The sequence below is a fragment of the Vulpes lagopus genome, chromosome 5 (genome assembly GCF_018345385.1).
Source record: "Vulpes lagopus strain Blue_001 chromosome 5, ASM1834538v1, whole genome shotgun sequence".
NCBI lineage: Eukaryota > Metazoa > Chordata > Mammalia > Carnivora > Canidae > Vulpes > Vulpes lagopus.
The window spans coordinates 24,232,937-24,259,782 of record NC_054828.1 but is presented as its reverse complement, the minus strand read 5'-3'; the positions used below and the strand labels follow the sequence as shown (position 1 = coordinate 24,259,782).

Sequence of the window (26,846 nt, the reverse complement as noted above, 5' to 3'; positions counted from 1 at the left end):
TTTGATTTGAAATAATGGCGTTCAGTCATTCACAGCAGAATCCAATGAATAAGGCACGTAATCATGTCATTCTGGCTTTAGCTTTTTAAATAAAGAGGCATGATTATAAAGCAAGAAATTCTTTATTACAGATGCAGTTAGTGTATCATTCACTAACCGATTTGGAAGGACGTTCTCAAGAAGCTCTGCAAGTGGGCTGAAGATGGGTGGTGTTGGGATCTGATTCTAGACTTCCGAGCATCCCTTTGAAGGAGGTTCCTTGTTGGGCGTGGAAGTTTTTGTAACAAAGCTTCCAAGAACAAGTCTATTTTATTATGGTCACACCCCATATAGGGTTGGTGAGAAATACTTAGTAATGAAAAGCCTTTATACGTTTTCATTTTGGCAGATACTTACAGCTCGGTAGGTGCTGGGCTCTATGCGAGGGCCAGCTATATATCAAGTTTTTGAGTGGTAAACATAGGTCTGCAGCCTGATTCAGGCATTGCTTTAAGGACGATTTGTCTTTCACCTCTTTTGTATGGGAAGCAGATTAGATTTGTGGTGGAAGAGGTCAGGTGCCTCTCCCTGAGGAGAGTGAGACCCATTATAATGCTAGCCATGAGGTAAAGGCTGTATGGTTTTCTGTTTCACAGAGAACCTAAATAAAGCAACATATTAATCCAGTTTGACCCAGTCATGAAATGTTCTGTATCTTCCTGGTTGCTATTCATATCATTTGTATGACTTCCAGTTGCTTCACTGTTCTTTGACCAGTGTCTTTGAAAGTGTGTGAGCACTTTCAAGGTCTCTAAAGAATGATGGGGGTGGGACTTTGTGGCTGCATTCCAGCAGTGTTCTAATAGCAGTTTGTGTGAGTACCTTGAATATATTTGGACCATATGCATAAGCAGTAAATGTTCTAGAACACTCATATGGTTGTCTGAATACATGTGTCAATTGGCTTGAGGTTGGGGGCAGGAACTGTGATGGGAAGACCCAGAGTACGGGATGGGGGTTAAAGTGTTGGAAGGAGTTGGGGTTGGTGCATCTTGCTTAGCGATGTCCATGAGGGCCAGAGTCCACAGAGATTGGAGGCTGGTGCTTCATCAAGATCCCGACCTCCCGTGAAGATGGGATTATTATGCATTTACTCGCTCTGGGAATTAGGAAATAAGGGGCAAATAGGACACCGTGTTCCTGGTAAACAGCACAGATAATTCTCTGCATGATTTGTTGGTGGAAAAAAACATCCCCTCTGTTTCCAACTTCAAAGTGAACATTTATTTTACAGCTTAGCATACAGAAAGGTCCTTTATTACATTTGAACTAATATTGTCATTGCACACAGTGCGCTAAAATAAGGTAGCTCTTAAATGAGATATTATGAGAGGTTTAAAACATTTTTGGGGGTCTGGAATTACCATGCACACCCATTACCTGCTGATAGCCAGTGAAGGGACAGATTGACATTGGAGTGTGTGTGTTCTCAGAAGTAATGCCCTGTTTTCTAATGTGAGGCGATTAGCATGATATTCAGAACTCACCCACGTGTGCTGTGTGCTGCTTCTGTATGGTGTACATTGTAGATGCGAGTGACCCCCGCTTTGAACAACATGCACTTCCACATTTTAAGTACCGTCCTGACCTTGGGATGTTGGTCCAGAGGATCCACTGTAACGATGCAATTAAAATTGCATACCGGTGTGCACTTCTTTTATAGAACTAGTGATTTTTCCACATTTCAGTTGCACTGAGTTTAGGATTCCTATCATACTTCTATAATTGCACTCTTTTGCCATTTAAAAACAAATTTTAAGGTAAATGGGAGGGAAGGCATGTGACATGATGAGCATGCTCAGTAATTTCCCTTGTTTGCTTAAGAGAAGTGGGTGGCCACACAGAAAGGAAAAGAAGCACTGAGGTTAGGCAGCCGGGGGGCAGAGAGGGTAAAGCCCCTCTCAGAAACTGTAAAACAGTGTAGCGACGTGACTCTGCCTGCCTGAGTTTTGCAAGTTCTCCTCCCTGTCTCCCTCTTCTCCTTCCTTCTTTCCATCTCTACTTCCTCTCCCTTCCCCTTTGGATTGCCTCTCAGATCCAATCCTCTAACCCCCTGTGCTTTCAGCTTTGTCTTGGGCTGGCTCTTAGATTGAGATCACACTCAATGAACAGGAAGTTAACACGAAAGTCTGGTTAAACACAAAACAAAACAGAGCACTGGGTGTTATATGCAACTGATGAACTAGTGAAAACTACGTCTGAAACTAATGATGAACTATATTTTGGCTAATTGAATATAAATTTAAAAAAGAAAGAAAGAAAAGAAACATCCGTCTGCAGAACAGAAGAGTGGGGTCTGGGTTCAAAATGCAAATCAGTCTCTTAGATAGGAAAGCTCTGGGCAGGACTGCAGCATCTTCGTTTCTTTGGAGAGATGTCGGAAGCGATGTACCTCAGGTAATCACAAAACTCTACTTGCAACTATTGATTTTGCGTCATGGAATTGTGGTGTGATGGGATTTTCACCAAAAATAAGTAAGTGACATAATACGAGGTGGCGTTCTATCTACCTTCTGCTCCTCTGTCTTATGAAAGCTATTTTGAGGGGTTCCTGGAGGTGCAGTTAATTGAAGGTCTGACTCTTGGTTTCAGAAAAATACTCAGAGTTAAAACACTGACGAGTCCCCATTGTCCCCTTACTTTAACCAAAGACACAAAAACAAATGTCTAAGATGATTCTCCCTCCCCTCCAAAAAATTCCTTAAATCAGATCCATAAAGAAGTGAACTGAAATAGGACTTTATTCCCTTCTTGTGAATGGCAGGCACCTTTTCTGGTCCTCATCTGTACCCCAGCACAGTCTCCTGTATTGTAGTCAATAAGACATCGAAAATACAGGGTCACAAAGGAGGGGATGCTTGGTCTCCACGGCAGCTTGCAGCCTGTGGGGATGTGCGGATTTCTCTTTGAGGTGCTCTAGGCATTTCAAAAAATGGCTAGGTCATCCTTTGGATAGGGGAGAGTAAGCACCCAATATTTCTAACTTTGAAAAACATTTTATTTATTTGTTTATTTGAGGGGGGAAGAGAGCATGAGTGGGGGTGGGGGCTTGGAAGGTGGAGCTGGTGAGGAGCAGAGGGAGAGGGACAAGCAGACTTTGTGTTGAGCATGGAGCCTGATGTAGGGCTCAATCCTATGACCCTGAGATCATGACCTGGGCAGAAATTGAGAGTCAGATGCTCAACCAGCTGAGCCACTCAGGTGGCTCACTTATTTGTTTTCACAGATTCATAATTCCTTAGTCTTCCCTCTCTTGGGGGGTATATAAGATGTTTTCCATTTGCTGTTTTAATTATTCTAGCAGTAAAGAAAATAGGAAATGGTAAATATTAGTCCTGTCTGATGAATGAGTAAATTGAGGCTCAGATGGGCAAAAAACATGGCTACGGATGAGTCTGTGGAAGTTGGGCCTAGACCACAGGTCTCTAGTTGTCAGGCCAGGCCAGCATGTGTCCTAGCATCCACTTAAGAAAAGAAAAGCAAGTACATTTCAATGAAAATTTTTAAGCGAGACTTTTAGCAGGAATTTCCAGAATGGTAAGCTCAGGCATGAAATCTAGGAGCAGGCCACGCTAGCAGGACTAAGGCAGTCACCACTGCAGATGTGAAGACCAGATTCTCTCTCCTTCTTGTTTCTTTCTGTATGAGCTGGTAATTGTCATCCATTTCAAACTTGGAGAAAAATAGGAAAGCATGTCTCCGTTCACCATTTTGAAGCTTCCACCTGGTCCCTATGGGGAGAAAATGTACACGACATTGAAGGACAATCATAAAACCTTATACAAGTTTCTTATGTAAGTACAGATATATGTGTATTTATATGTATGTAAGACAGGATCCTTTTATTAGCTTTTTCCCAGATTTGTCTCATGTTTACTGAATGTTTTTCTCAGTGTACAAATATGACCTGGAGCTTTAACAAATCAATCTGGATAATGTAACCTGGATAAATACTTGCCTGCCGGCAAGTCATCAGCTATTATGCACTCTCTGGCTTGGCCTCCATGCAAATCCAATTGGTCTTAAAGCCTGTTGAAACAGAGCAAGCAGATCACATCAGCTTATTTCTAGTTTGAACTTCAAACTTCAAATGCACTCCCTCATACTCCCCCTCCCCCCCACACACACAAGGAAGAAATGGCCTTTAAGTACTGTGTCTGCTGCATAAGAATTAGCTTATCCTGCAGCCAACACTTGAAAGTTAGTTATTGGTTTCATTGCAGGCCAGCTGGAGCTCTGAAGGCAGGGCAGGTCAAGAATGGACGAGGGATGCTCTAAGGACAGGCCCAGGTTTGGTGCCACTTGGCTTTTAGGCATGCATGTTGCAGCCTATCTATACTTGCACCTTCCTCCTCTCTAAGCCGTGTTTCCCTATAGCACTTTAGAGCTTGTAACACTAACATTTTGGGATATAGAGATGGACAGAAATTGATTCTAAATAAGCAAAGTATATTCTTATTTCTAACAGCATCAGCTAAATGAACAGAGAGGTACTCTGTTTTATAAAATATCAATTATTACAAAGTTCCAAATGTGACTGGCAAAGGTTATAACCATTTCTAAGGCAGGTACCAGCTCTGGCCTCTACCACAGGCTTCCCTCTGAGTCTCTAAAATGTCCCACTGCTATCAACACTGCCCCAAAGGTCAGTTCCAGGGAATGCTTTGGTGCACCCTCACATCAGCTGCACAGTAAGAATGAGGCATGGATAATGCTGGGCACCACACTTCTTTAACACTAATTTCAGATTTTCAGATTCATCCGGTACAATCCAGTGTATCTTAGTATTTTGTATGATGTCAGCTGTTTGGCATGTACGAATTGGACAAATTGGTAGATTCGTGACAGATAGTAACACTTAATGCACAAGTGATTGTGAACGAGCCTGACAAAAATTCTTGTCCTCTCATTAGGGCTCTGATCTATACCTCAGATTTACATAGAACATCTCCCAGCTGAATAAGCAGGCTAGGATACAAATCTTTATGCCACAATTAACAAGCATCAATCCTTGGTTACATTTACCATGTCTTTGTTCCAAAAAACACATCTACCCATCTAACCTACTGAAGCGAAAATTATTTAGACTTTGATGCTTGGGGTTTCAGTAAACACAATTCCAGGAAGAGCCTCCCGCTCTCATATCCTTCATTGCTCTAGGTGACAGGGTCTGTTTTCTTAAGAGCAGTGCACAGCATTTATAATGGGGGCTCCTTTATTGAGGGAAGGAGAGAGGGGAGTGGAAGTGGAGATGAAGTGGGAAGAAGCTCAAACCATACTTTTGTTGTTCTGCTATGTTAACCCACATTGCATCGTGCTCTAGCCCTCAGAATTAGAGCATCATGGTTATCACACACTTTCAAATATGCAGTGCCACTTGACTCACAGCATCAACCCTTTGGGTTCTGAAGAAAAGCAGGGAGAGTAGAGTTTGGATGGGAGGACAGAGGGGACCAAGATGGTAGCCTTAGATCTCTGGTTTTGGGTTTTCACTGGCTCTGCGCTTTTCATTGGCTCATTATACCTTCTATTGCCTTGGCAAATCAAAGCTTTAGTTTTGATTTTGGTGCATGCCTTCACTGTGACTCTGACTGGCCCAAACTGACCTCTTTCAAATCTCATGTGACCACCTGAAACACAAATGCTAAATGGTGGGGGTTTGGAAGGAGGTAGTAAAATGAGGCATGAGATTAGTCAAGTAATGAGAAAATAAATCATTATCTTCCTTAATTTTTGGGCACATTCAAGGAACAGTAAAAACAAACAAATGAAAAGCTTATTATTTTTATTTTTTAAGATTTTTATTTATTCATGACAGAGAGAGAGAGAGAGAGAGAGGCAGAGACACAGGCAGAGGGAGAAGCAGGCTCCATGCACCGGGATCCTGACGTGGGACTCGATCCCGGGTCTCCAGGATCACGCCCTGGGCCAAAGGCAGGCGCCAGACCGCTGCGCCACCCAGGGATCCCTTATTATTTTTTATTACCACTCACATGTCTTTTATTTCTTTTTTCCTTTTGTACAACTTTGCCTCAATTGAGGGATAAAACTAGAAAAGGCAGAAGGGAATATGAAAGTGTAAACTCCCCCCCCACACACACTGTAGCTTTATAATTGGCATGCGTACGTTTAAAGTATATAGCATGATGACTTAATATATGTATATACTACAAAATGATTACCACAATTAGGTTAGTTAACACATCAATCACATCCCACAGTGACTGTTGTATGTGTGGTAAGAACTTTTGAGATCTAATCCCTTAGAAACTTTCAAGTATGCAATACCATATTATTAACTATAGTCACCATACTGTACATTAAATCCCATAACTTATTCAATAATCTTATAGGGGAAGTTTGTATACTTGGCCACCTTTATCCATTTCCCTCATCTCCTCCCCCACCACCCCACAGCTCTCTGCGCTTGATAACAACTGGTCTACTCTCTGTTTTTATGACTTTGGTTTTTTAATATATATATATATATATAAGATTTTATTTATTCATTTGAGAGAGAGAGAGGGCAGGGGGGAGGAGCAGAGAGAGAGAGGGACAAGCAGCCTCCACATTGAGCATGGAGCCCATCTCGGGGCTCGAGCTCATGACCCTGAGATCATGACCTGAGCCAAAATCAAGCATTGGACCTTAATGGACTGAGCCACCCAGACGCCCCTATGACTTTGGTTTTTTTCGTTCCCCTACATGAATGAGATCATGCCATATTTGTTCATAGTAGTGGAAGTGGTTCATGAAATTACTCAGATTTATTTTTATGGTTTAAACTGTTAAATTAAATAGATTCAGTTGATAGACTCCAGCATTTGCTTGGTTTTTCTGAAGAAGGTGCAGAATCAGTGGCCTGTCACTTTTTTCCTCGCTGCTGTCCAGCATGATGACCATCAGTGACGTATGGCTTTTGAGTCCTTCAAATGTGGCTAGTCTAAATTGAGATGTGCTCTAAGTTTAAAATCTACACCAGATTTTTAAGACTTAGTAGGAAAAGATTATAGAAATTCCCATTAATGATTTTTATATTGATTCCATGTTGATATGGAATTTGTTGAGTAAAATGAATACATTAGGAAAATCAGCTTCACCAGTTTGTTTTTACACTTTTAACCATGACTACTAGGAAATTTAAAAATATAAATATGACTTGTGTTATATATTTTTATTAGCATTTTTCTCCAGGGTTCACCATTAGTTTTTAGTTTTTGCTATTGGGATATTTGAAGACTTGTTGAAATGTATTTTTTTTTTCCCTCTTGATGAAGTAAAAGAAAAAAAAAAGCATGAAAAGATGGAGGAAAAAACAGAATAGAAATGCATTCCCTTCATTGATGTTAATCATGCTGTTTATAAAGAACATTTCTTTGAGAGTAGGGGAGATTAGAAAGCAAAAGACGAATAACTGAAGGGAAGGCAGAAGCAACTGTGAACAAAGGAAAAATGTTACCCCAAGATCCACATTTGGTGGTTGTGATATAAACTCTTCAAAACCTGGGTGAGGGATGGGACTCTCCCTGAGAACAAGTTGCCATAGCTATAGGAATGAGCAAAGTCCATTGAAACAGATTCCCTGAGGTTGGATATTTCACATTTTTCACAAAGTGAAATTATATTTATTCAGTGTTCAAAATAATATATTTTTATGCCTCATCTTCTTATAAGTAAAAGAACATTAAGAACATCATAATCATCTATATGGGGAATATCATTCATATAATCCGTGAATTGTCAACCACAGGAGTGGTATATGATTCACTTACCCAGTTTGTAATTAGGTATTTCCAGATACGGTAAGAATGCAGGAAATAGCATATGGGGTATTTCATAGTACCTGAAAACAGTATAAAAATTAAAAAGAGCTGTTACAATAAATGCCAGCATAAGAGAGTTTCATTTTAGGATCCCTTGGGAGTGGCTCAGTTAACCATCTGACTCTTGATTTTCAGCTCAGGTCATGATCTCAGAGTCTTGAGATCAAGCCCTGCGCTGTGCCGGGCATGGAGCCTGTTTTAATATTCTCTCTCTCTGCCTCGCCCCCCTCTCTCTTTCTCATAAAAAAAAATAATAATTTCATTTTGTGAAACGCATTTTACGGATTACTTCTTAAGAGCAAATGAATAAAATGCTATAATTTAATTTGGGGCTTTCCTCACTGAAGGGCTTTCATGGCTCTTAGGTATGTCATTTTCAAGCACCTTTATTCTAGGGAACGCATTTGGTATTTGCCTGGTGAATTTAAATTACATGCAACTTTAACAACTTCTCCTGAACTAAGGACCCCTTCCCTGAGATCTTTTTGAGGAATGGAGGTTCTAGATAATAACCAGCAACTGGATAATACTGGCTTTATTCTCATTTTTTTCTTTTGACCGTTTCTTAACCATTCTTAGTGTTTAAGTAAAAATGATTATGTCATTGTATCATTAGGTTACTCTTTGTCCCGAGCTGACTATTTATTTATTTATTTATTTTTCCGAGCTATTTAAAGTAGAGTTTCTCTCTTTCAGACTTTCAGGTGTAAGTAAATTGCAATAGTAAGGCTAAAATTATTTCCTAGTAATACATAGGCCAAAACATTAGCAATAGGATTGTAAATAGGAAATGTGAATGTTGTATAATTGCTGAGAAGTAATTACCTTTTTTGTCTTAATGAAAATGTTTTCAGAAAGCTGATACTGAGAGGACACGTGTAGGTACCTCCCAGCTAGTCCTTCTGAGTAGGACACTGGCCTTTGGACACAAGTTAGGGTGCCATTCCCTTCATCAGCGAGTTCAGCCATGGGAGTCAAGATGGGCTCTTTCAAGAACAGGATAGGTGCCCTAAGGAAACCTGCTTCTCTTTCACTTGCTTTAACAAATCTTGGCGTACTTGTCAGCAGTTCTCTGTGTGGGGGAGGAAGCTAGCCTGGTGTAAACCCAGAGGCATTTTCTGTTAGTGTTTTAGGCACAGAGCAGCTGCGAGTCGCTCCTTTTGATGCTGTAATGTGTTCTCTCAGTGTGCTTTCTTCTTTGCTGCCACTTTTCCCTTACATCAATCATATCTCAGGTCTTTTATGATGTTCCCAGGGGACCTAGTCAAGTGTCTAAGATTCTTTTTCCCATGTGCACCCTCACAGTTAATCCTCAGCTAGTCGAGAAGTCGAGTCACCTAGGATCGTTGTAAGCAGGAGCTCAAGCTCAGACAGTAGAGGGAGACTCTGTGTGAGCAAGGGAAACCCATATTAAACCAGATTATTGGCTACTCAGGGAAGCGCAAATCAGACCAGGTTCATTGGCTCATATAAATAAATTCATTTTGGGGTGAATGGACCCCAGGCCAGAACCACTTCTCTCTGTGTCTCATCTTCCTTCTGCTGGGCCAACCATCTCTAAAACATCAAACAAGGCTCACAGATTGGGCTTCCTATCTCTGCAGCTCTTGTCTCTACAGAGTACAGAGTTCTACCTGCCAGCTCCTGTCAAAGGACATTTCAAAGGAAGGATTGTGATTGGCTCAGGGATTTGGAGATCTGTGATTGGATCAGATGGTGTCACTTGACCAGCCCTGTGGCATGAGAAGTACTGGTAGAAGGCAGTCAAGTTAAATTTACTTTGAGTGGACCAGCCTCATAATCTATGTTGAGGACAAGGTATCAGGGAAGCCTCAGTCCTTTATAGTATGGTGGGGGTTGGCCTGGTGATATATTGAGTTGAAGCCTCAGTGATGAAGAGAAGGGCACTATGTGTTGAGGCTGGTGTGGGGCTGAGGACTCCAAACTGAAAAGCTCTGGTACATCCAGGGAGTGGAGCCTCAGGGTGCTGAGAAAGGTAGTAGAAGCTTGGCCTAGCTGTGTTTTGTTCTGTAGGTAGTCCAGAACTTTGGAAGCTTTGAGCAAAGAGGTGACACAATTGTACATCTGTTTCATAGTGAAGATTGGAGTGCCTCCAAAGCTTTCTTGCATCATTACATAGAAAACTGATAGTGTTTTCATAGCACTCTGAAGTGACAGTGGCCGTCATGGCCTCAGGTTCATTGGATGCCCCCAGGGCCAGGGAATCCCTGTCTGGGTAGAAGGAGACGGAAGAGCTGCTGGCAGCAGGGTGAAGGCACCCAGGTGGAGACACGTCAGGAAAGGAATGTGTGCAGACTCCTACCTACTAATCCAGGCAAGAGGAGATGGAGCCTGCACCCAGCACAAGTAATGGAAATTGGGAGAAGGGAAAGAAAAATTAGGTAGCAAAATCCTCACATCTCATGTTGGCCCTTATTTTCACTCTTCAATAAAATTGTAAATAAAATGATTCAAGTTTCAGCTCTCCCTCATTCACTTCTCCTCCCCTGAACCCGCTGCCTATAACCCCTTTTGCTTACCTCAACCTTGGATGTATTTAGGAATCACCTGGAAAGGTTGTTACATCTACAGAAGTCCAGGGCCCAGCCAGAGATTCTGATTCTGTAGGTCTGGGATGGAGCCCAGGAATTTGCATTTTTTTCCAAGAATTTCTAATAATTAAAGAAAAGCCATACTTTTATAAAAGAAACACAAAGCCTTTGCCAACATTTTCCAACTAAAGTCAGTGGACTCTGTGGGTCCTTTGATGCTTTGTGTGTCATTACACTATTGACGGTGAGCTGTGTTTCTGTATGTGCTCTTTCCATAAAATCATGACTGACTTAAGTGTCAGTCAGTGAACTGTAAACATTAGTTGAATTGAGTTGAAAACCTGTAAAGAAGAAGAGACAAAAGATGTGGAAAATCTGGGAAATGGGCAAGACTATATGAATAATCAGGCATTTATCATAGTTTAAGTTTTGTTTTGTTTTTTTTTTGTATTTTAAGAAAAGTTTAATTTTTATGCTTGGGTCCTCTCAAAAACAAATTTTTGAGTGTCTTAGTCAGTTAAGTGTCCAACTCTTGATTTTCTCTCAGGTCATGATCTCAGGTCAGGTCATGAGATGGAGCCTCATATTGGGCTCTGTGCTGGACATGGAACCTCCCTAAGATTCTCTCTCTCTCTCTCTCTCTCTCTCTGTGCCCCTGCCCCTACCCCACTCACATACTCTCACTCTCTCAAAAACAAAACAAAACAAAACAAAGCAAAAACAAATTTTGTTTGCTTTTTTTTTTTTTCATATATCAGACTCTCTCTTGGTTGTCAGGTTTCTTAGAAGAGGCGATCCATTATACGGTAAATTCATGCCCTAGAATAAGTAATTTACCTCACATAAGTGAATACTTTATTTTGAGAGCATACAGTTTACCCCGAGTTACCATAAGACCTGGCTTTAATCAATGCAGAGAAAGCTTTTTAATTGTCCTTTGTCATTCCTAATGCTTAACACTGATTAGTGGAGTATGCTTTCATATCTGGCAAAGTCTTTATTGAGAATATACAACTCTATTTGGACCGTATTTGGACAGTCTACAATTGGATCCATACTTTTTAAGTTCATATATAGAGATAGAATAGGAGCAAAAGAACTTTGCAACATTCTTCTTATCTGTTTAACTTAAATTCTAAGCAGTTCTGATTACAGAAGACCTCTCCTCATCTGGGAATGGAAATTAGAGAATTGACCACACCTGAAAAAAATGAAAGCACTTGTATTTAGAAACTGAATTCCCTGAGGCATGGCCTCACCTCATGAACATAAACAGACAAGATATATATTGTTTATCTTCACAACGAGCAATCTGCTGTCTCTCCCTGCCTTCAGTTTATTAATGCTGGTCCCTTTGGTTCTACAGATCACAGCCATCTAAATGAAGGGTTCTGGACCTTCATTAAACTAAAATCAGCCAGTATAATTTGAACCTGCATCTCAGTACCATGACATGCAGGGAACCATGGTAAACATAGATGAATGCTAGTCCTGCTCTTTCAACGCATACATTCTTGTAGAAGGAAATGAACATTTATGGAGAGTGGCTTCATGGACTGGTGGGATGGACTCACGGAGTAGTACAGAGAAAAGTGTTTGTTGAAATTTTTCTATACAGAAATTGTCAAATGACAGATCATCTAAATACAAAGTCTATTTATCCCCCCCAAAGACACCGCTGAGATGGTATTGGCTGGCATGAATTTCTTGTGTGCTGTATATAGCATGACATAGCGATGAAGAAAACCTCAACTGCTGGTGAACGTAAAAACCACTAATTATAGTGCTTTAGCTTCTCGGTCTCTAAATTGGTGATAATCACCATACACTTATGTTGAGATGTGATGTGAGGTAAGGTAATAACAAAGCAGAAAGCACCCATGCATTCTGCACATACCTTACCTCCATGTGGCCCCACAGAATGGAAGCTGACACCTGTCAAAACAGAGACATATTTTGGGATATTTTGTGGGCCAGGTAGGTGCTACAATGGATTCTGCAAACAAAATGAAGACCAGTGCAGGAAATGAGTTGACTCCTGCCTCTAGTTTCGTGTCCCTCCAAATCTGTTCCCCATAATTCCTTCAGGGTTCTCTTTCTAAAACACAAAATCGTCCACACCACAACACCATCCCCATGAACAATTCTTCAATGCAATCATTGATTCAAATCATATTTTGGGCACCTGTTGGGCACTATGCTAAACATCAATGACACTTTTTTTTTTCTCATGAAACTGTAAGTTGATTTGGGGAAATAGACATTAATTATATGATCAAAGATAAACTCTCACTTTATCCCTCCAGCCTCTGGAATAAAGTTGAAACTCCTAAGCTTACATAGTGTATAGCTGTATCATTGTCATCATCTGGCCCATACTTCCTTTCATCCTTGCCCTTTAACATCATCATCCCTCTCTTCTCTGGCTAACAGAATCAGTGCCCATTTCCTGAGTATGCCAACCTGTCTCTTGCTTTCTTTCATGCCTTTGCACATGGCCACTTCATTTTCTTGGTTTTCTTCTTCCTGCTTGGTGAGCTCTTCACTTAGCCATGGAAATGTTGCTCAAAGGGACCCCCTTCTGTGGCAGAAGTAGTGGTTTCCTTCCCTGTGCTCCCAAAGCCTTGTTTCTCATCTCCATTGCTGACATTTGCACTGTTCTATCATGATATTTTTGGGACCCTTTCTCTTCTGAGACTGTGAACCCTTGAAAGTAGAAGCTGTGTCTTACTTGATTTTATCTTCCTAGACCCCAGCACAGAACTCAACCCAGAGTAGATGCTAAGAAAATGTTGGTTGATATTAAATGTTTTTTCATAATCCTATTAGCTAAATATGGAGACTAGTAAAGAGAGACATGCATGGAAAGAGGGGGACGACTCCGTGACATAGGCAAGTAAAAGTAAGGTCATATTGCTAAAGGGCAATAGTTCTATATATGAAGGATCTTTAGAGTTAAGAAGTTCAACTGGAAGGGTGCCTGGGTGGCACAGTTGGTTGAGTGTCTGGCTTTTAATTTTGGCTCAGGTTGTCATCCCAGGGTCGTGAGATCCAGTCCTGCATTGGGCTCTGTGCTTGGTGCTGAGGCTGCTTCAGATTCTCTCTCCCTCTCCCTTTCTCACTCATGTGTGCATTCTCTCTCTCTCTCTCTCTCTCTCTCCCTCTCTCTCTCTCTCTCTCGGGAAAATAAATCTTTAAAGAAAAAAATTCAACTAGAATTTTCTAAAATGTAGAGTCTCTTTAGGTTATTATTCTATTGTGGATATTATCTAACGCATCGATGTTCAGAATGAAAAGCCATGGATTTCAGGCATGAAATCCTCATGAGTTTCCATTACTGATGGAGGAAGAAATCCCATTTCTCTGTAAAGACAGTGCTTCTGGGATATGCTTTTACATGACCTTGTCCCCAAGGACACTCCTGGCTAGGCACTTTGGACCCAGTGAGACTGAGGGCAGTCAGATACCAGCCAGCACCATTCCCATCTCATAAGTTTCATGTAGTTCTTTTAGAAAAATAAAGAAGAAGCAAATTTATGGTACTAAGACTAATAGCTGTAGATGATGATCAATGCAGAGGGAGAAAGGTTTCTATTCTTCTCTACTTCTGGGAGACTGTATTGTGTTTGCCTCCCTAACTGGTAGTTTTGTGTACTTGCGATGGTATTGCAGTGAGGTGGTTTGGCTTCAGGTCAGAGTATACCACAACAAAAAAACCTTTGCAATGAAAACACCTGCTGGCCTTTGCTTTGAGGGGCCACGTGCATTAAGCTGTATGTGGCAGACCACAACAGGGACCTTTAGAGCATTTGTCCCCAGCCTGTAGAGTGCATCAATGTCGTAGACATGCCTAGGCTTCCTGAGCGGGGCACTCCCAGATGCAGAGGCCTCTGGTACCCACTGGGGCCATTCTTCTCTCTGCAGGGTCTCACTGTGCTGGTAGGAAATAGCTTTAAGTTACAGCGAGGTGTCTGGCAGACATGAGCATCACCACTGGTGTCACGTTAAGGACACAGAGCAGTGGAAATCGATCCTGTGGACATTCATGTAAAATTCATTTATTCTTTTTATTCTTACACCGAAGCTTTATTTTTGATAATTTCTGAATAGAATTTTTATTGAATTGCTCACATAATGAACTGAAAATGACTCTTTACCCGTATGGTTTATGTTTTGCCCAGTGACTGATGGAAACATGGTCTTAGAGGGAAATGTTTATCATATACGCAAAAACAATATTCTTCAGCCTTTCAAAAATCGCTTTTTGAATGATAAAAAGAAAAGCCAATGCCAGGAGAGAGAGAGGGAGATGGGGTAGTATGAAAAACATAGGGATTTAAACTCTAAAGCTGATGTTTTATTTTAAAAAATAAAAGGATTAGAAAGAGCTGGGTAGTGGGTACTTTGGTGTTTATTCTCTGTATTTGTCTCTAAGCTTAAATGCTCTGTAATAAAATCATTTGGAGGCACCTTTTGCATAGCATTAGAGCATGTCAGGAGGTAATATGACCATCATAATTAATTTTTGTTACAAATCTTCAACTTGATAAAATTTAGGAGCGGCCCATTAGTTTGTGTTGCTGGGTATCTCTCTCTCTCTCTCTCTCTTTTTATAAAAACATATGCTTTAGAATCTTAATCAGTTTAATTGGGCTTTTGCCTTCATATTGGGTGAATCTAACTTTTTCAAGTCTGGTTAAGGAAAAATCAAACCAAGATATGAAAGGAGAAGGTGTTCAAAACCGTAGTTAACAATGGTTTTTATTCCAGTGGGAGACTGGCAAGATGCCCTAGCGTAGGCTTACTCAGAGAGATGCCACGTGCCCTTCTGCTCTCCCCTGTCTCTTATCTGCTGGTGGAGGTTCTAGCCCTTTGATTCAAGTCAGCATGACAGAGCATCTGTTAGCTGCTTCTGTTACCAAGCACACTGGAGCAGCCCTGGCCACGCTCCTCTGGAGACACGTGCTTGATTGTGCCCATCACACCAGGGAGGTGAATCCAGCAATAGTGTGATCCACTGAACACGGGCCCCTAAAGATTCTCATCCCTAGACCCTCCTTGTAAACATGTTACCTTAATGGCAGAAGGGACTTCACAGGTGTGATTAAGTTAGAGTCTTGAGATGGGGAGATGACACTGGATTAGGTGAGTGGTTGGATAGCATCACACAGACACTGAGGAGAGGGTAGTAGGAAGGTCCAGGTCAGAGGGAGATGTGGCCAAGGAGGCAAAGGTGAGCTAAGGCATGGGAGCAGCCTCCAGACTGGAAAAAAGTGAGGAACAATCTCCCCGGCACAGAGCCCTATCAGCACCTTGATTTTAGCCCAGTGAAAGTGGTTTTAGACTGCTGAGCCCTGAAAGTGTTGCAGTCACTAAGTTCTGGCTAATTTCTTACTGCAGCTGATGGAACCTAATACAGATAGTCTTGCACTTGAGAAAGGTTGAGCAAGGGCTTGGCAGAGGAGCAAGACTTCTTCCCCATCAGAGGTAACCAGGCTCACTGAGAGCTTGGACAGAGCTCGGCGGTGCTGGCTTTGAGTCCGACTGCTTGAGTCAAAATCCTGGCACCACCATTTATTAGCAGTGTCATCTTGAATAAGTGGACCTCTGTCTGCCTTTGTTCTCTCATCTGTAAAATGGGAATGATAACAGAACTTGCTTCAGAGGCTTGTAATGAAGTTAACTGGCATAATCCACACAGAGCGCTTGCATAGTACCTGGCACAGAGCAGGGGTGCTATAAAGGTTGACTATTATTATATAAGCCCTCGGCTATTCAAGGCTTTGCCCTGTGTTTGTGGTTGCTGAAATTTATTGGCTTATGTAATAAGGCACTCATTCTTTTGGGAACCACATGAATTATGCATTCCTCCCTCATAAACACCCAAAAGAAGTACCCACTCATTCTGGGGGCAGTGACATCTTGGCTAAATGCATGAGTCCTGACCTGGTGGGGTCTTTGTTTTCTCTTAATAGGGGCACACAAACAAATTTATATTTGTTTGTGTGTATGAAACCGATCTTTTTCTTGCAGGGAAATATGTTCATGATTACCCGTTTAGGTCTTCACTCAGAGAGCCCTTGGGTTTGTGTTCTTCTTCCTTTCCTTGTGCTTGCAGTAGGAGGATTTTCCTAACATAAAAATAAAATCTCAGGGTAAGGAGGACTACATGCAGTGTTTGGGAGCAGGGTGCATTTAGGGTCATTGCAGCTCTGAAGTTACGAGAATGGGGAAAACTTGACAGATCATGACCTGTAGTTGGCTGATAGCATGGTGATCACTCATGGAAGGCAGACGCTCACTCAAATTCTGTCTTCCTTCACCTAGAACACCTTCTGATAATGAAGTCGTCTGATACTTTCTAATATCCATGTCTATGTATATATTTTTTTACCATTTAACTTTTCTTTCATCATGATAAGTGTACTCTTTAATGCCCATCCCCTATGTTCCCCATCCCCCCACCTGCCTCCCCTCCAGTAACCATCAGTTTGTTTTCTATAGTTATGAGTCTGTTTCTTGGTTTGTCTCTTTGTCTTTTTTTATCCTTGTTTGTTTCTTAAATTCCACATATGAGTGAAACATATGGTATTTGTCTTTCTCTGACTGACTTATTGGGCTTAACATTATACTCTCTAGCTCCATCCATGTCGTTGCAAATGGCAAGAGTTCATTCATTTTTATGGCCAAGGACTATTTGATTGTATGTACATACCACCTCTTCTTTATGCATTCATCTATTGATGGACACTTGGGCTGCTTCCATAGTTTGGCTATTGTGAATAATGGTACTATAAACACGGGGATGCATGTATCCCTTTGAATTAGTGTTTCTGTATTTTTAAGGTAAATACTGACTAGTGTGATTCCTGGGTCATAGAATAGTTCTATTTTTAACATCCTGAGGAACCTCCATGCTAGTTTCCGGAGTGGCTGTACCAGTTTGGCTTCCTACCAACAGTACGTGGTAGGTTCCCCTTTCTCCACATCCTTGCCAAGCCTGTTATTTCTTATGGTTTTGATTTTAGCCATTCTGACAGGTGTGAGGTGATATCTCATTGTGGTTTTGATTTGCATTTTCCAGTCGTGTTGAGCATTTTTTCATGTGTCTGCTGGCCATTTGTATGTCATCTTTGGACAAATGTCTGTTCATGTCTTCTGCCCATTTATAATTGGGTTATTTGTTTTGGGGGTATTGATATAGAAGTAAAATATATATAACTTCTTTATATATTTTGGATACTAACCCTTTATTGGCTGTGCCATTTGCAGACATCTCCCATTTGGCAGGTGGCCCTTTGGTTTTATTGATTGCTTTCTTCCTTGTGCAGAAGCTTTTCATTTTGATAGTCTCAGTATTTTTTGTTTTTTTACTTTTTATTTGCCTTGCCTCAGGAGATATATCTAGACAAATGTTGCTACAGCTGATTTCTGGTATCAGTGTCTCTTTAGAGAGAACCTGGGAGGGCAGCCCGGGTGGCTCAGCCGTTTAGCGCTGCCTTCAGCCCAGGGCATGATCCTGGAGACCTGGGATCAAGTCCCACGTCAGGCTCCCTGTTTGGAGCCTGCTTCTCCCTCTGCCTGTGTCTCTGCCTCTCTCTCTCTTTCTCTGTCTCTCATGAATGAATAAATAAAATCTTAAAAAAAAAAAAAGAACCTGGGATGAGCTGTCAGCCACCTCATACTGAATTTCCCTCTGTAGGGACTTTTGAGATGGTCAGGGGAGCATTTCAGCCAGAGAGGAGCTTATGCACAGAGTGAGGCAAGAAGATAGCAAAGAGCAGGGCGTATTGGGGAAATTATAGTCGAGGTATATGGTGTATGCTGGGTGGAGAGGGAGTAGGAGGTGAAACTGGATTTGTCTACTGAGGGAAGAGTGTGAAGAGCTTCAGATGTCCACCTTAGGAGTGTGGCTGTGACCTTAGAGCCCTTCCCTTACCAGAATGTGCACATGCTCTATTAAAATAGATATGGTTGGAGGGGAAATCAGAGCTCTGTGGTCCTGGAGTTTTGGAGATTATGGGAGAAACAGGAAAAAAAAGTTTCTTTTCTTTGGGTGTTCTCAGAACCTATGAATACATTGTGAATTTTCCAGAAGTGGAAACAAAGGCACTGGGATTAAAAAAAAAAAAAAAAGAGTTAGTGGGTCCAAGAGATACTCAGGATGAAGGGTAAAAAACAATTGGTGACCAATGAGATGGTGGCGGGTGGGGGGGGGGGCACAGGAGAGGTGTGGCAAGGGAGAAAAGGCATGAGACTAGTTTCAAGTTTAGGCTTTTAGGCAATGCCTTAGCATTTTTGGCACTAGAGGGATGGAGAAGATGAAACTGCTTTTATAGGAAGTTAGTAGGTTTTGAGTTTATTGTGGACTGCTTTCCTTGTGATGTTGGCAGGTGCCGATGCCCACAGACTACAAAGCTGGGCAGAGCCGAGAATTTCAAACCAGTTGGTACTGATGAAGACTTCTAGAGTTAGGTCCCAACGATGCAAATCACATTCATTTATACAAGTCAACCAGTAATGTTCTAGTGACGGGTGGAAGGGTAGAGGCCTCACTTAGCTCTTAAATGCTGACTGTTACATGCCGATTAGGCCCGTTGTCATGTTTATATAGAAGCTGTATCTTCTCTTGCAGAATCACTGCTTGTGCAATGACTATGAATAAGTATGTGGAAGAAAACGTATCTCAAAAGTCCTACACAACCATCAAGTATTTCATGAAGATGCTGAGCAGTGTCAGCGAGACCCTGATCTTCATCTTCATGGGCGTGTCCACTGTCGGGAAGAACCACGAATGGAACTGGGCCTTCGTGTGCTTCACACTTGCCTTCTGTCTCATCTGGAGAGCACTGGGTAATGGTGCTTGTTTCCCAAAGGGACATCCGGCAACACTCACTAGAAGAATGGGGCTTGCTTCTTCTCATGGCTTGCCCTTGGCTGCAGCTACTTCATCTTCTTCCTCTCCCTCTCCTCCTCATCTCCCCCATTCCACATGGATTCTTTTCATCCCCAAGTACCTTCATGACTCTGCCATCAGACTGACCTCCCTTGGCCTCCTTGAGTTCACATTTTCACCTGTTATCCCAGAACAACAAACACCAAGGAAGGGTGAAAAGACCGTGGGGCTTGTTAGATGCTTTGTCCTGTCACAGAAGCGCAGAGAATGAGTCTCACTGGTTTCGTGTTCTGGACTCACACCATCTGTTTTTCTTTGGTTTTTGCTTTTCATTCTCAGGTGTCTTTGTCCTGACTCAGGTCATTAACTGGTTCCGGACGATCCCCCTGACCTTTAAGGATCAGTTCATCATCGCCTATGGAGGGCTCCGAGGTGCCATCTGCTTTGCGCTTGTGTTTCTCCTACCTGCTGCTGTGTTTCCTAGGAAAAAGCTGTTCATTACAGCGGCGATTGTTGTCATATTCTTTACTGTCTTCATCCTGGTGAGTAAAACTCTCTCTTCTGGCAAAGTCTCTGGTTACTGGGAGAGGAGACAAGACCTGTCAGGCTATCAGGATGAACTCCTTTTACAGGAGGCAAAGTGGCACAGGCTTGTCGAAGCTCTGGTGGTTATGATGTTAAGGAAAATATTGCTTCCTTGTGTCACCTGATTATGCAGGGGCCTAAGAGAATCCAATTTGGTCACTTGGCCCACACGAATTCTTATTTAAGGAAACTCAGCTAAGTGATCTAAGCATACTGCTGGAAACTTATGAACTGAGCTTACTAATCCTTGTCATTTGTCGAACTCTCTGACCTAGTAAATGTACTCATTAAATGCTACTTGTGTGATGACCTTCCAACAGCAATTTGACATTACTTGACTGCATAGCAGTGTGTCCCTTGAAAGGGTGGGATGCGTGAATATATGCTTAGTACCAGAGACAGAAAGTGTGGTAGGAAGAATGCAGGTTGGCATCAAGATCTGCACTTTGTCTATCAATCTCTAAGTCAATAAGCCAGCCCTTCGGGGATTATATTTTGCAGATACTCATGTAGTAAATGTGTATTGGACTCTTGCTATATGTCAGACCGCCCTCTAGGTACTCAGAATCCGTGAGTGAACAAGATGCAGAAATATCCCTGTCCCTGTGAACTTACATCCCAGAGGGGATGCCAGATGCCTGACACTAGACATACTAAGTGAGTAAATATTATAGAGGAGATAAGAAGGTGAAAGGTTCTGTGCAATAAGAAGTGGAATGGTGAGTGAGGGGGAGTTCACTCACTAAATAGAATTGTCATGGAAGACAATGAAAAAATGACATTTGAGCAAAGGCTTATGGGTGGGGGAGTGAAGGAATTAGCTAAGCCAAAGAACGGTTCAGGCAGATAGGCCCAAAGGTATGCAGGCAGTACGTTCCTGGCCAGTGTGGCTGGAGAGATGAGGATGAAAACAGTGAGGGGGAGTCTCACTATCCTATGTCCTACATAGGATAAGGCCACACAAGCCCACGTAGGGACTGGCTCTTCACCACGTGGAATGGAAGCCATCAGGTTCTGTACAGAAGCATGTGTTTTGATTGACTTTGTAAAAGGATCACCTGGACATTGGGAGAACAGGCTCCTAAGGGAGTATAGACACAGTATAGACACGGAAAACGTAGTGTGGAGGCCAGTGCAATCACCGAGCAAGACCAGCGCCCAGAAGGGTTGAGATCCTTGGATCCATTCTGAAGGTGGAACCTACAGGATCCCTGATGGGTTAGACATCGATGTGAGGGCCAGAGCTGTCCCAGGGGACTCTGGGGCTTTTGGCCTGAGCAGCTGGGAGGAGAGATTTCCTCTCAGGTGAGAAGGGAGGGGTGTGGGTGGAGGGGATGGGACTCAGTCACAGGCATGCCAGGTTAGGGGTGTCAATTAGACCTACAAGCAGAGGGATGAGTAGACGGCAGGATCCTGGCTGGGTCTGGACTTCAGGAGACAGCTTGGTCATCCTCACAGAGCTGGCATTTGAAATCCTGAGCCTGACAGGATTCTCAAAGGAGTGAACATATATCAAAGAAGCCAGTACACAGGACCAGGAGCTGGTCTCTAGGGCAGCCCAACCTTAAGACTGGAGAGAAGAGGAAGGCAGCCAAGGGCTAGTGATAATGACAGAGGGGAAAAGCCAGGAGGTAACTGTTTATTTTTTATTTATTTTTATTTTGTCTATTTTTAGGAGTACTTTTTATTTATTTATTCTTTGTTTTAAAGATTTATTTAGTGGGTGGCTCAATTGGTTAAACATCTGCCTTTGGCTCAGGTCATGATTCCAGGGTCCTGGGATCGAGCCAGGCATCGGGCTCCCTGCTTTGGGGGGAATCTCCTTTTCCCTCTGCCTCTACCCTTCCCCCTCCTTGTATGCTCTCTCTCTCAAATAAATAAAATCTTTTAAAAGAACAAAGATTTATTTACTTTTTTGAGAGAGATAGAGAGGTAGGAAGGGCAGAGAGGGTGGGAAAGGGACAAGCAGACTCCTTGCTGAGTGCAGAGCCAGACTTGAGATCCCAGCCTGAGCTGAAACGAAGAGTCAGTTGCTTAACTGAAGGCGCCCCTTCAGGAGGTACTTTTTATTTATTTATTTTTTAAAAAGATTTTATTTACTGACTCATGAGAGAGAGATTGAGATTGAGAGAGAGAAGCAGAGACACAGGCAGAAGGAGAAGCAGGCTCCATGTGGGGAGCCTGACATGGGACTTGATCCCGGGTCTCCAGGATCAGGACCTGGGCTAAAGGCGGTGCCAAACCACTGAGCCACCAGGGCTGCCCTTGGAGGTACTTAAAAAAATTTTTTTTTTCTGTTTAACAGTTCATCACAGAATACTTTCTAGGTGGCTGACTCAGGCCCAAGCTCTTTTTATATAATCTCATTTAATCCTCATAACACTTCTGTGGCACAGAACTCTATCACTGAGGACACTGAGGCACCGAGCCTGTACTCCAGTGCCTTTCCCAAGTCTGCACAGATAGTAAAAGGTGGAACGGGGGCCAGTTCATTCGTACCTCTGAATAAAGTGCATAGTCGTTGTTCAATATTGTGACTCACTGTGCTCCTCCTCCTCTGCCATTCATCAGTTCCCTGAAGAGCAGTTTATCCTTCATCCATCCATACCTCCTGTGCTGGGGACAGTGGGTTGTCCTGTGTGAGGAATCCTGGAGAAGAAGGCCTTGGGAGCCCCTGTCCTAAGTCAAGAAGTGGCCACTTCCTGTTACTATTTTTATCACCAGTGCCCTCCTACTGCACGTACCCACCAGTGATGGCTTACTTGTGCCGGGCACTCGGACAAGGCCTTCCCTATGTGTATTATCTCATTTCATCCTCACAAAACCTTTGAGAAGGAACCCTGTGAGGCAGAAAGAGAGAAAGGAGGCTGACCCAAGGGCACACGAATGTCAATGAGAAAAGCTGAGGTTGAGCCTGGGACTCTGACCCACAGATGTGCTCAGAACTACTGAATGCCAGTGACTTCACTCAGGAGACGTGATTTACCAGGTCATGGTTGGTAACAGTTTCAGTTACAGGAACACATATGAGTTTTGCTTCAGATACCCCATGGCCTTCTTATACACCTGAGAGAAGCAAATGCCCCTGTCTTTATCTGTTTAGTAGAGTGTTTATAGGATCCTTGTAAAAAGTCCTCCAATTTGCTACTCCCACACTTTACCTGGGGCAGAATGGTGCATTGAATCCATTTTGCCTTGAGCCTTTTAATCTCTCAGTAGCACCCTAGAGCATCAGGCTTGAGGGGAACAGTCAGGCGGGGGTGAGTGACTCACCACCTCTCCTAGGCCAGCTGCCTTGTCCTTAGCGCTCCCAGCGATCCCTGCCAAGGCTTAGTCAGTGCTCTCAGAACTTAAGGTGTCAAATACAAAAATAGAACCATGTTAGTCTAGTGTAACTAGGAACTGGGTCATTTGGAGATGTATATATCAGCTGCTAATCATCCACATAAGTGTTTCTCAAACATCTATAGTGCAGAACCAGCCCCCTCCTCTGGCATCAAGGACATATGCATTTGTAAAATCCAAGAAAAATGACCAGAAGGGAAGATGTAATTCAGGAGAGGACATACAAAAGACAAGCTGAAATTTTTTAGTTAGTAGACCCAACAGACATAAAATCACATTTCTTCAATTAGAACAAGCATAGCGTAGGGAAAAGGAAAGAATTACAGAAAAGTATACTGTTTTTCAATGAATGTGTGCGTAGGTGATTAATATAGAGTATCATTATTCTATTTATAATATCTTGGCTTTTGGGAATTGTAAATCAACCAGAAGATATGGGTGAAGTTTAGATTCCCCATCTTCAAAGCCTACGCACCCACTTTGAATGAATGAATAGTGTGTCTATCAATATTTAACTGTGATTAACAGTTTTTGATGTGACAAATGAAAAAAAAAACAGAGGCTACAAACAGAGTAGTTTAGATGTATTGGCTGTATTTGGCACCGTAAACATATTAAATTAACCCTTTAGAGATTTTTCAGGGAGTCCATAGTTGGAGTCTGTAAGCATACCCCATGGACAGTCTTCTCCTCTAATTAGGTTTAAGCTGGCAAAGCTCTGTCTGATGCTCACTTGGAAGAGGAATTTCTGTAGTTCCACAAACTGTAATCTCCTGCACTGTTGTCTGACTCACCCCTTTGTGTGTACAGATTGGAGACTAATGGATCTGGCTCTTAAGAGGCTCTGGGTTATGAACACACATGTGCATACACACACAAATGCACACAACACTCCCTTCAGTTAGGATCTTTTTTCTCAGAATACATCAATAATTTTTTTTTAATTTTTATTTATGATAGTCACACAGAGAGAGAGAGAGAGAGAGGCAGAGGCACAGGCAGAGGGAGAAGCAAGCTCCACGCACCGGGAGCCCGACGTGGGACTCGATCCCCGGTCTCCAGGATCATGTCCTGGGCCAAAGGCAGGCGCCAAACCGCTGCACCACCCAGGGATCCCCAGAATACATCAATAATTAAGGAACTCGGAGAAAAGCTGAAAGAAAATAGTTAATGGGTTATAAACATAGTAGGAATAATTAATTGTAATCTATGCATAACATGTTGCCTTCTGATTAAGGACTATGCATTCTTTTTCAAGTGACAACTTTTATGTTGATGGATCTATCATTAAACTTCTAAATGTCTTCCCCCCCTTTTATTTCAATATTTCTTATACAGTAGGTCTTCCATCCCAGTATTATTGAGTTAGCACTGTCTTCTAGAATAGAATTCCACGTGACATATGGTTTATTATCTGACACTTAGATTTATAATGAGAATTTTTTTAACACTCCTTGAATCATATTGATAATTAGGAGAGTAACCTCTTGATGAAGAACATTAACATGTTACCAGAATACAGTCTTGCTTGTGGAATATTTAATGAGTAAACAATTGTGATTCTTTGGGCACGTGAATTCATTTTCTTTTAGATAAGATTGGTAACATTACATAAAATATAAGCTGTCTCTCGTTTTAAATTTATATTCAAGATTGGGGACAAGGTAGAGTCCAGTAGTAGAAAACACAGACGTTGGAGCAAGGCTGTCCTGGGTTGACATTCTGGTTAATATTCTGATAGTTATTGCCCAGAACAACCTCTGTGAGCTTCTTTTGACTTTAGGGGCTCTACACTAGGCCTGGAGCCTGCTAGAGATTCTCTCTTTCCCTCTCCTTCTCTGTCTGCCCCTTCCCCTCCCAATAAAAAAATAAAAATTAAAGATCCAGATAATGGTACCTTCCTCCTAGGCAATAGAGAAGAAATTTGCATGTAAACATAGTAGTTAATGCAAACAACTTGCCTGATGATTTAACCTGATGATTTGCTTTGTTTTAATTATGACATTAAGTAAAATCGTAGTTGAAAGAAGAAAGACAATGCCTTTTGATGTACTTTTCTTTTCTTTGAAAGGAAAAATGATTGCAGAACACTCCAACAATCTGGTCATTATTTAATGAATCCCTATAATCATGTAGCAGACCCTCTGGAAATCCATCTAGCAGCCCGGCAGGTAGCAAAGTTGACTGGAATTCAAGAGAGGACAGTCCCTTTTTGCCTCCATGGCAGATCTGTGTTGTGTCTTTTGTAAGTCATTGTCCAGAAGTATGAAGTATCTAAGATTTTACCCTATTTGCAAGTTAACAAGTTTAACTTGCCTGTAAAATCTCCATGGATGCTTGCAGAAGACACCTGACTCCTGCGTCATAGACAAAGGGCTTTGTTACTCAAGGCAAAAGCAGTAGTCAGAGGTGGGTGTTGGTTTGTGTCAGTATTCCACACCCCAGGTACCCCCGCCCCCCACAGAGGTCTCAGGATGGATGTCTACACATGCAGCGGGCAACATTACAGGAGACTGGCCCAGGGCTTGAGGATCTATCATTCTTTGTCTCGAGGGTGACATGACTTCATCTCTCAATGTTGCTCATTGCAAATGCAACCCTGGAAAATGACCTGGGTAAAGGCAGTTGAGGCACTGCATCATTGACACCCCCACCCTGCAAGAGTGTGTGGGACCTCAGGACCCAGGGTGGGCAGACCTTTCCCAATAATCAAATACTTCTGGAAGTGCCTGGGTAGCTCAGTGGATTAAGTGTCTGACTCTTGATTTCAGCTCAGGTCATGATCTCAAGGTGGTGAGATTAAGTCCTACGTGGGGCTCTGCACTAGGCCTGGAGCGTACTAAAGATTCTCTCTTTCCCTCTCCCTCTCCCTCTGCCCCTCCCCCCCAATAAAAAAAAAAAAAAAAAAACCTTGCTGACTTAGCCTGTCAAACTAGGGTGATGATGCCAACTATTTTATAGGCATTGTATTTTAGTTTATCAAATGAACGGTCATATTTAAGATATGTAGATAGTGTAGCAATGACACATTCCTATATTTAATTAACATACTAAATGGAGTTCTGGAATTAACAGACATTCATTCTGGTACTACAATAAAATGAGTAAGATGATCAGGATTTTTTGAGATTAAAAAAAATGTATATAAATAATTTAGGCTGTAAGAGAAAGTACAAAGATAGCTCCCAGGGTTTCAGACTGAGCAACTAGGTAAAAGAAGGTGATGTTTAATTTAGCATCAGGGGAGTATTGGGTTTGAAGGGTGGAGAATCAGGTGTTTGGTTTTAGACACACACCTCTTGGACATGCATATCTGCCTATTAGACATCCAGGTGGAGGTACTGGCGAGGCAATTGTATGTATGGGTCTAGAATTGATGGAAGAAGACAGAGTGGGAAATAGAAATTTGAGACACATTGGTATATAGATGGTCTGTAAAACATGAGTCTGAAAGAAGCAATTCAGGAACAAGCACAGGAAGAGTATAGAAAAGGAAGTGTACCAATATTGAGAAGTCATGAAAATGTTCAGGAACTAGGCAAGGAGAGGAAAAAGGTGAATAGTAAAATGGGAGAAAAATCACGAGGAGTTCATCTAGAAGTGAAA

The 26,846-nt window shown here is 42.1% G+C and overlaps 1 protein-coding gene across 1 annotated transcript in view; it reads left to right on the top strand.

Moving 5' to 3' along the window:
* SLC9A2 (solute carrier family 9 member A2) overlaps nucleotides 1–26,846 on the top strand; it is a 95,135-nt gene that overhangs the window by 42,559 nt on the left and 25,730 nt on the right. Inside the window, exons 4-5 of the mRNA XM_041757209.1 lie at nucleotides 19,050–19,267; nucleotides 19,650–19,852. Coding sequence (XP_041613143.1) covers nucleotides 19,050–19,267; nucleotides 19,650–19,852 — 421 coding nt within the window. The remainder of the gene's footprint in view (nucleotides 1–19,049; nucleotides 19,268–19,649; nucleotides 19,853–26,846) is intronic.